General features: G+C 51.9%; 1 protein-coding gene across 1 annotated transcript; it reads right to left on the bottom strand.

The window, feature by feature from the left end:
• Window positions 1-8,922: 8,922 nt before the first annotated feature.
• On the bottom strand, window positions 8,923-9,642 carry LOC119301481 (protein ELF4-LIKE 3-like). Its single transcript, XM_037578446.1, has one exon. It carries the CDS (start codon window positions 9,598-9,600, stop codon window positions 9,238-9,240), a length of 363 nt encoding a protein of 120 aa, XP_037434343.1. The 5' UTR covers window positions 9,601-9,642; the 3' UTR covers window positions 8,923-9,237.
• Between the last annotated feature and the right edge of the window lie 6 nt (window positions 9,643-9,648).

The following is a 9,648-nucleotide window of genomic DNA, read 5'->3' as shown; positions in this document are numbered from 1 at the left end:
GTTTTGGAAAAGGCCCGGAGCCTGTGAAGAAGGCGAATGCCTGTGAAGCTGTCGCGTTTTGGAAAAGGCCCGGAGCCTGTGAAGAAGGTGAATGACTGTGAAGCTGTCGCGTTTTGGAAAAGGCCCGGAGCCTGTGAAGAAGGCGAATGCCTGTGAAGCTGTCGCGTTTTGGAAAAGGCCCGGAGCTTGTGAAGAAGGCCAACGCCTGTGAAGCTTGCCGCCCGTGACACTCTCACGTAATAATGAGTTGGGGTTGTACACGCCCCGGAGTCTCAGGAGCGTCGGCCTCAGGCCCTGGGGCTCCCTCCCACGCCCAGTGGCAGCACTTAGCTCCGCCCTGGTGAGAAGACGTCGAAGACTAGATTAGGTGCCGGACGTGGCTTTTTCATTTGCTTTTCGTAGTTGTCTTGTTCGTTCTCATTCGAAGTTTTATTGAAGTTGTTGCCGTCTTTGGCTTGTGGTTCTTCGACTTTTCACTCTCCTACCTCGATTTCTCTTATGCAAGGCCTCGCGAGGGGGGCAGCCGAGCGCCCTCGCGAGAGTTCCTGTCCTAGTCGTTCAAAGGTTTCGCGACCTGGGTCCATTACAGGAGCACCCCTCCAGTCCATGCCCCACGGGCACCGCGACACAAACACAGGGCCTGGGTCGGTCGCCCCCCCACGGCTGGTGCCGGGAACTACCCATGCGCGGGCACATAGCCGGAAGGCACGATAACGGAAGCAAAGCGACGATTAACAACAATAACCCAAACACGCCCCTGCGGGGCTCCACACTACTGTCTTTTTACGCAGGAAAAAGGAAAAGGAAGAACAAATCAGGCGCAGCTCGCCTCACACCGGCCTGTAGGGAAGACCCGAGCTGCCTCCGGCGCTCAAGCAGACTCCCTCTCGCGCTTCACCGATGCGCGACGGCGGGCAGACACACTGACACCTCCCAAGCAGATACGACGGCGTGGAGGCTCGACCGCGGCCACCGCTAGAAGAGTCGCCGCCTGAAGAAGAACTGGTGAAGCTTGGGGAACCCTGAGCGCCGCCAATCGCGCGAGCGCTATCCTCTCCATAATCGCCGGGGTTGGGTTCCCGGCCGCGGTTGTCGTCCTCAGGGCAGCACCCTGCGCGGCGACCATCTTCCCCAAACACCCTCACGTAGAGGGTGGCGTCACCGTCAAACTTGAAGTGCAGGGTGCACCGACGACTCAAGCCACGCGCGCGGGCGAACGTCTGCCAACCGCGGGCCAAGGCCAGGCTCCCGGCTGCGGAGACCTCCAGTGAAGCCCATGAGGCCCGGCTGCAGCAGCCGTCTGCCTGGAGCCAGAGGCCGCCCTGGGCGCCGGCCGGGAGCTCGCCGAGGAGGAAGCAAGGAAGCGGAAGCCGGGTGCTAGTCGGCTCCGCCGACCACACAACGAACTCCGGCAGCACCTCTGCCGCGCGAAAGCGCGGCCTAGGGGTACGCGCGACCGAAACGCATCCCCCAGCCGCAGCAGTCCGCCCGTCACCATGCTGGAAATCATCTCCGCGGCCGCGGGGAGCTGCCGTGGTGGCCACAGGATGTTTGCGAGGGCGCCCTCAGCCGCGCTTGGGCGGGGGAGAGGCAGGCTCAACCTGGCAAGCCTTTCCCTTCTCTGCGACCGAGAACCTCCTCGACGGGGCCATGAAGAAGAAGGAGAAGCAAGGGGGGATGAACTAGAAGGGCGCGCGCCGATTCGTACTTATAGCCGGCGAGGGCCAACCGTCGCCCCCTCCCCCCCCCCACGATCGCAGGTAATTATGACCTGATTTTGCATACAGGGACTTGTCCAATCCGCGCAGTTGCCGAGGCGCCGTGGGGAAGTGGAGACGCCCACGTCCAATCAACTGCCACGCGGCGCCCAAGGCCGCAGGCTGTTAGGGCCCGCGGCGCTTCGCCCTTGTCCTTTCGCCTCCCTGCACGGCCAAGTCCGGGCGCGCCTTGGGCCCGGGGGCTACTGTCAGCGTTCTGGGAACGGGGGTCCCCAGACTTGCCTGCCTGCGGCCTGTGGCATGGCTCAAAGGGGGCCCAGCACGACCCGTCTTCATCGACACAACCCCAAGACCCTCGCGAGGGGCCAAGCCTCGTGGGGCGGATGACACGGAGCTTCCTTAGGCACGGCCACATCAGGTTGGCTCGCGAGGAGGCAGAGAGATCAAGGCGGGGTACCTCACGAGGTGCCCGTGATGCAAGCCATGACGACCAAGGGCGCCAGGCGGGCGCCAGCCCACGCAGTGTCCTCCTTTCCTCTTTGGTGCAACGGGAGTAAGCGCAGGCGAGAGCATCAAGCAAAGGCACCCATTTCGGTGCAACGAGACCAAGACCAGTCCAATGGCAGGAAGGAAGTCATTGTGGAGCCCAAGCCAGCGTCACCACCAGAGCCTTTGGCAGGCGAGGACCAACTTTAGTCAGGATAAGTGTACCCGATGTTCCCCTTCAAAATGGCCAATTGTTGGCGCCCTTCCCGCTCAATACTTGGGAAGAGGCCTAGGGCCTTTGCCTATAAATAGGACTAGCCACCCCCAGGGTAGGGAGGATCCAGAATCGGCCAACCCAGAAACTAGCTAGGGTCGCAATCGAGAAGAGAGAGAGAGAGAAGGGTGACTGAACTCCCCCTAGCAGTTCATCCTCCCAACCAAGAACAGACCCTCGCGAGGCTGTTCTTCCTTGTATTGCTCATCATCATCAGCCCAAGACGCAATCCACCACACCTCACACTGGAGTAGGGTATTACACCACAACGGTGGCCCGAACCAGTATAAACCCTGTGTCTCTTGTGCTGTTCTTTCCATAGCTTAGATCTTAGCAAGGCGGAGGGGTGCAAGTAGGTAGAAGGCGAAATCTCCGCGCGCACCCCAATGTTCGAACCTCAAGGGTCTGCCGAAACCTGAAATCCGACAGGGAGGTACCAAAGTAATCCAGGAGTGGATCACTGGACAGCGGTCAAAAACATCCTAAAATACCTGAAAAGGACTAATGATATGTTTCTCATATATGGAGGTGACAAAGAGCTCAACGTAAATGGTTACGTTGATGCAAGCTTTGACACTGATCCGGACGATTCTAAATCGCAAACCGGATATGTGTTTACATTAAACGGTGGAGCTGTCAGTTGGTGCAGTTCTAAACAAAGCGTTGTGGCGGGATCTACATGTGAAGCGGAGTACATAGCTGCTTCGGAAGTAGCAAACGAAGGAGTCTGGATGAAGGAATTCATATCCGATCTAGGTGTCATACCTAGTGCATCGGGTCTAATGAAAATCTTTTGTGACAATACTGGTGCAATTGCCTTGGCAAAGGAATCCAGATTTCACAAGAGAACCAAGCACATCAAGAGACGCTTCAATTCCATCCGGGATCTAGTCCAGGTGGGAGACATAGAGATTTGCAAGATACATATGGATCTGAATGTAGCAGACCCGTTGACTAAGCCTCTTCCACAAGCAAAACATGATCAGCACCAAAGCTCCATGGGTATTAGAATCATTACTGTGTAATCTAGATTATTGACTCTAGTGCAAGTGGGAGACTGAAGGAAATATGCCCTAGAGGCAATAATAAAGTTATTATTTTATTTCCTTATATCATGATAAATGTTTATTATTCATGCTAGAATTGTATTATCCGGAAACATAATACTTGTGTGAATACATAGACAAACTAAACGTCACTAGTGTGCCTCTACTAGACTAGCTCGTTAATCAAAGATGGTTATGTTTCCTAACCATAGACATGCGTTGTCATTTGATTAACGGGATCACATCATTAGGAGAATGATGTGATTGACATGACCCATTCCATTAGCTTAGCACCCGATCGTTTAGTATGTTGCTATTGCTTTCTTCATGACTTATACATGTTCCTATGACTATGAGATTATGCAACTACCGTTTGCCGGAGGAACACTTTGTGTGCTACCAAATGTCACAACGTAACTGGGTGATTATAAAGGAGCTCTACAGGTGTCTCCAAAGGTACATGTTGGGTTGGCGTATTTTGAGATTAGGATTTGTCACTCCGATTGTCGGAGAGGTATCTCTGGGCCCTCTCGGTAATGCACATCACATAAGCCTTGCAAGCATTGCAACTAATGAGTTAGTTGTGAGATGATGTATTATGAAACGAGTAAAGAGACTTGCCGGTAATGAGATTGAACTAGGTATTGAGATACCGACGATCGAATCTCGGGCAAGTAACATACCGATGACAAAGGGAACAAGGTATGTTGTTATGCGGTCTGACCGATAAAGATCTTCGTAGAATATGTAGGAGCCAATATGAGCATCCAGGTTCCGCTATTGGTTATTGACCGGAGACATGTCTCGGTCATGTCTACATTGTTCTCGAACCCGTAGGGTCTGCACGCTTAACGTTACGATGACAGTTACATTATGAGTTTATATATATTGATGTACCGAAGTTTGTTCGGAGTCCCAGATGTGATCACTGACATGACGAGGAGTCTCGAAATGGTTGAGACATAAAGATTGATATATTGGAAGCCTATGTTTGGACATCGGAAGTGTTCCGAGTGAAATCGGCATTTTACCGGAGTACCGGGAGGTTACCGGAACCCCCCGGTAACCTAATGGGCCTAGTGGAGGAAGAGGAGAGGAGGCCTAGGGGCTGCCGCGCGCCCCTCCCCCCCCCAAGTCAGAATTGGACAAGGAGGGGGCGCCCCCCCTTCCTTTCTTCCCTCTCCTCCTTCCCCCCAAGTCCTAATCCAACTAGGGAAAGGGGGGAGTCCTACTCCCGGTAGGAGTAGGACTCCTCCTGTGCGCCTCCTCCTAGGGCCGGCCACACCCCCCTTGCTCCTTTATATACGGGGGCAAGGGGCACCTCTAAACACACAAGTTGATCCTCGTGATCGTTTTCTTAGCCGTGTGCGGCGCCCCCTTCCACCATACTCCTCGATAATATTGTAGCGGTGCTTAGGCGAAGCCCTGCGACGGTAGAACATCAAGATCGTCACCACGCCGTCGTGCTGACGGAACTCTTCCCCGACACTTTGCTGGATCGGAGTCCGGGGATCGTCATCGAGCTGTACGTGTGCAGAACTCGGAGGTGCCGTACGTTCGGTACTTAGATCGGTCGGATCGGGAAGACGTACGACTACTTCCTCTACGTTGCGTCAACACTTCCGTTGCCGGTCTACGAGGGTACATAGACAACACTCTCCCCTCTCGTTGCTATGCATCACCATGATCTTGCGTGTGCGTAGGAAATTTTTTGAAATTACTACGTTCCCCAACACTATCACTGGCGAGCGGGCACCCGTCACTGATGCCATGTGATGACCCACAAGTATAGGGGATCTATCGTAGACCTTTCGATAAGTAAGGGTGTCGAACCCAATGAGGAGTAAAAGGAAATGGCAAGCGGTTTTCAGCAAGGTATTCTCTGCAAGCACTAAAATTATCGATAACAGATAGTTGTGCGATAAGATAATTCCTAACGGGGTAACAAGTAACAAAAGTAACTAAGGTGCAGCAAGGTGGCCCAATCCTTTTGGTAGCAAAGGACAAGGCTGGAAGAACTCTTATATAATGCAAAGCGCTCCCAAGGACACATGGGAATTACTGTCAAGCTAGTTTTCATCATGCTCATATGATTCGTGTTCGTTACTTTGATAATTTGATATGTGGGTGTACCGGTGCTTGGGTGCTGCCCTTCCTTGGATAAGCCTCCCACTTATGACTAACCCCTCTCGCAAGCATCCGCAACTATGAAAGAAGAATTAAGATAAATCTAACCATAGCATGAAACATATGGATCCAAATCAGCCCCTTACGAAGCAACACATAAACTAGGATTTAACCTTCTGTCACTCTAGTAACCCATCATCTACTTATTACTTCCCAATGCCTCCCCCTAGGCCCAAACAATGCTGAAGTGTCATGTAGTCGACGTTCACATAACACCACTAGAGGAAAGACATCATACATCTCATCAAAATATCGAACGGATACCAAATTCACATGATTACTTATAACAAGACTTCTCCCATGTCCTCAGGAACAAACGTAACTACTCACAAAGCATATTCATGTTCATAATTAGAGGAGTATTAATTACCATTAAGGATCTGGACATATGATCTTCCACCGAATAAACCAACTAGCATCAACTACAGGGAGTAATCAACACTACTAGCAACCCACGGGTACCAATATGAGGTTTTGAGACAAAGATCGGATACAAGAAATGAACTAGGTTTTGAGAGGAGATGGTGCTGGTGAAGATATTGATGGAGATTGACCCCCTCTCGATGAGAGGATCGTCGGTGATGACGATGGCTTCGATTTCCCCCTCCGGGAGGGAAGTTTCCCCGGAAGAACAACTCCGCCGGAGCCCTAGATTGGTTCTGCCCAAGTTCCACCTCGAGACGGTGGCGCTTCGTCCCGAAAGCTTCCTCTTGATTTCTTTTCCAGGTCAAAACACACCATATAACAGAAGATGGGCACCAGGGGCCTGCCAGGTGGCCCACGAGGTGGGGGGCACGCTCAGGGCGTAGGGCGCGCCCTCCACCCTTGTGGATGCCTGATGGGTCTCCTCTGAAACTTTCTTCGCCCAATATTTTTTATATATTCCAAAATAATTCTCCGTGAAGTTTCAGGACTTTTGGAGTTGTGCAGAATAGGTCTCTCAGATTTGCTCCTTTTCCAGTCCGGAATTCTAGCTGCCGGCATTCTCCCTCTTCGTATAAACAGTGTGAAATAAAAGAGAAAAGACATAAATATTGTGCCAAAATGTGTAATAACGGCCCATAATGCAATAAATATCAATATAAAAATATGATGCAAAATGGGTGTATCACCATGTTAGTAGTGGCGGGAGGTCAGTGGCAGGCGGCCCTAAGAGCCTCGCCTGCCATTGTTGGGATTTAGGTGCCCACCACTGCTAGGCATTCCTGTAGTGGTGTGCCTGCCGATGCCACTGAACTTCACCAAGCACTTCCCCATCATCCCTCAGGAATTCAAGCTCAAGACCAACACCGGCTACACCTGGAGGGTGCCGCTCCAGGTGATCAACAGCAGGGTCACTCTTGACCAAAGTTGGGCCCCCTTCCCCAATGTTCACCAGATCAAGATCGGATACCTAGTCACTTTCAAGCTGCTAACTCCCGGCACCCGCAAGGTGATCGTCTTCAACCAAGACAACGTCGAGGTGGTGACGAAGTGCAAGAAAGATGATGTTGCCTTCGCCATGAATGTCTAGAAAGTTCACTCTTGAGTGGTTTGCTAGCGTTGAACGGTTTGTTAAAGACTGTTTAATTATGTGGCACTATGTTGAACTGGTTGCTATTTCTGTCCTGCCTGCGAGCGAGCCGGTAAGCTTACCACTTCAAAAGGAGGTTACCACACAACATGTGTTGCATTTAACCAAACAGTCTGACTTGCGTTTGTGTCTAAACAAACCCGCAACCAAACAACATGACTTGTGTTTCTTCGCAGTTGGGGTAGAGGGTATGCAGACAACTAAAAAAAATGTGCAGATGATGACTTTTTGCGTGCATTTGCTCAATCAACCTCAACTAGGACAAATATGCAAAGTAGAAAAAAAAACAATGCAGACAACCAAAGACCCCTAGCCCTTCTCGCGCATCACGTTTTCATCCGTCAGATCTCGACCGGAAACAACACAAAGTCATCTCGTGATCCATCGTGATGCGAAAGACCCAACCAGGCCGAGATACCGTGCGGCAAAACGCTTCCGCACCGCACGTCTCGTACGCCGCCCCACACGGCAGTACGTGGCATCCGATCGAGGTCGCGGCGCGGGCTCCCGGCCGATATATATCCGAACCAAAAACCGTGCGCGATCAGACGGCGCGATCACGCGGCCTCTCACGCCACACCGGCCCGGGACCACCCGCCCGGGGCACCCGGCTGGACCACCCGCCCGGGGCACCCGTCACTGCGTAAATGCAGACGTTTCTTGGATGGCGTTAATTGCAGGCTTTTCTTTAGATGGCGTTAAGTGAGTAGGAGAAAGCCCGGGGCAGTTTTTTTTGGTTTTTTCTGGGCCAGCGACAACCGGGCGCGTCCTCGGCTCGCCTTGAAACGGGCGTGTCTGACGAAAACTTTTGGCCCTGCTCTGCTGTCATCCATCCCCTCCGCTTGAGTGATGGCAATGGAGTCACGCTCTCTGCTCCACCCTTTGCGATGCCTTTGCGTGGAAAGATTGTTCATGTGTGCGTTACCACAAGAACGGCATGTTTTTGCTCCAAAAGGGAGACGTTTTCAGGTTTACAAGAAACCCGCTTCTTAGGAGTTTTTTCTTTCGGTAAATTTTCAATCTATTCATCATCAATCATGATAGTACAACACATATCAGAAATAATAAAAATTACATCCAGATTCGTAGATCACCTAGTGACGACTACAAGCATCGTCATCGCCTCAGAGAAGTACTTCTTGTTTCTATGGGAATTGAACTATCTGAGTGGGCGGAATTTCCATGTTTCTAGAGAAATTGAAAGGTTTGGAGGGATTTTTCCATGTTTCTATGGAAATTGAACTGTTTGGCACCTGCAAGATTTGCAAAAGCAAGTGTATGCGAGTTGAATTCTTTGCGATGTGGGTTATTTCGATGTGTTCTATGGATATTGAGCTGCTCGAAGCACGGGAAATTTTCTTTGAAGAAATAACCGAACTAGAACACAGAGAATTTCCATGTTTGAGAATGGACGGTCGGAACAAATAAGTTCTGCAGGGATTGAAGCGCTTGCTTCCTGGAAAAAAAAATGCATCCTATGGAGTTAAGATTAGTCAGTTCTGAAGATCCAAATAAAGGCACATGATGAAAAAGAAGATGTGTGAAGGAGGTCCATCATGGATCAGATTCTTGTACTTGATCCCTGATGGTGAGCAGTAGCAGTAGCAGGATCGCTTCTCTCTCCTCTCACCAACCGACTTCACAGGACAAAGCAATCATTCCATCCGATCTGGCCTGAAAGAAAGACACCAGCGCCAGTAGGCCATACAACACACAAACACAAACACAGATACATACTGATACAGCCACACACTGCTGCCTGCATCTTTGTTTCATCTCTGACAACAAGCTGCCCATGTCCATATCTCTCAGCTCAACGCTAAAACAAAGAAGAAAACGAAAAAAAAAAGAGGAAGTCTCAAATCTGCCTGCCGCTGAGCCCTGGCCATGGATGGCCACAGCAGAAATCTAAATCTGAACAGAGGAGAAGAGGGCGCTGGCGGTCTGTCTCTTCTACTGGGCAGGGCGCGGCCTCTTGTAGCCCCCCTTGGAGGCGTCGGAGGCAGCGGGGGCGGAGCCGTTGGTGAGGGAGCTGGAGAAGGAGCAGGAGAGGGCGTTGTAGAGGTCGACGACGCGGGCGATGTTGCCGTTGAGCTCGCGGATGAGGGCGACGTTGCGGCTGAGGCCACCGGCCTCGAGCGACTCCTGGTTCTGGGTGATCTCCTGGATCAGAATCCGGTTCTTCTCCAGGATCACCTGCACCTCGGCGAAGCTCCGCTGCAGCGCCTGCACCGCCCGCCCGTTAGCCGCGCCGTTGCCCATCCCCCCGGCTCCTCCTCCGTTCGGAAGCACCTCCCGGCCGCTGCTGTTCTCCATCCTCCCTGGCCCGGTCGCCCTGATCTAATTCTGCGTGCGGGAGGAAGA

Source organism: Triticum dicoccoides, chromosome 5A (genome assembly GCF_002162155.2).
Source record: "Triticum dicoccoides isolate Atlit2015 ecotype Zavitan chromosome 5A, WEW_v2.0, whole genome shotgun sequence".
Taxonomy (NCBI): Eukaryota; Viridiplantae; Streptophyta; class Magnoliopsida; order Poales; family Poaceae; genus Triticum; species Triticum dicoccoides.
The sequence above is the reverse complement of the archived record's forward strand: the minus strand, read 5'-3'. Positions and strand labels throughout refer to the sequence as shown.

Excerpts from the sequence above, each read along its gene's own strand:
- LOC119301481 (XM_037578446.1), bottom strand. The coding sequence starts at position 9,600 with ATGGAGAACAGCAGCGGCCGGGAGGTGCTTCCGAACGGAGGAGGAGCC.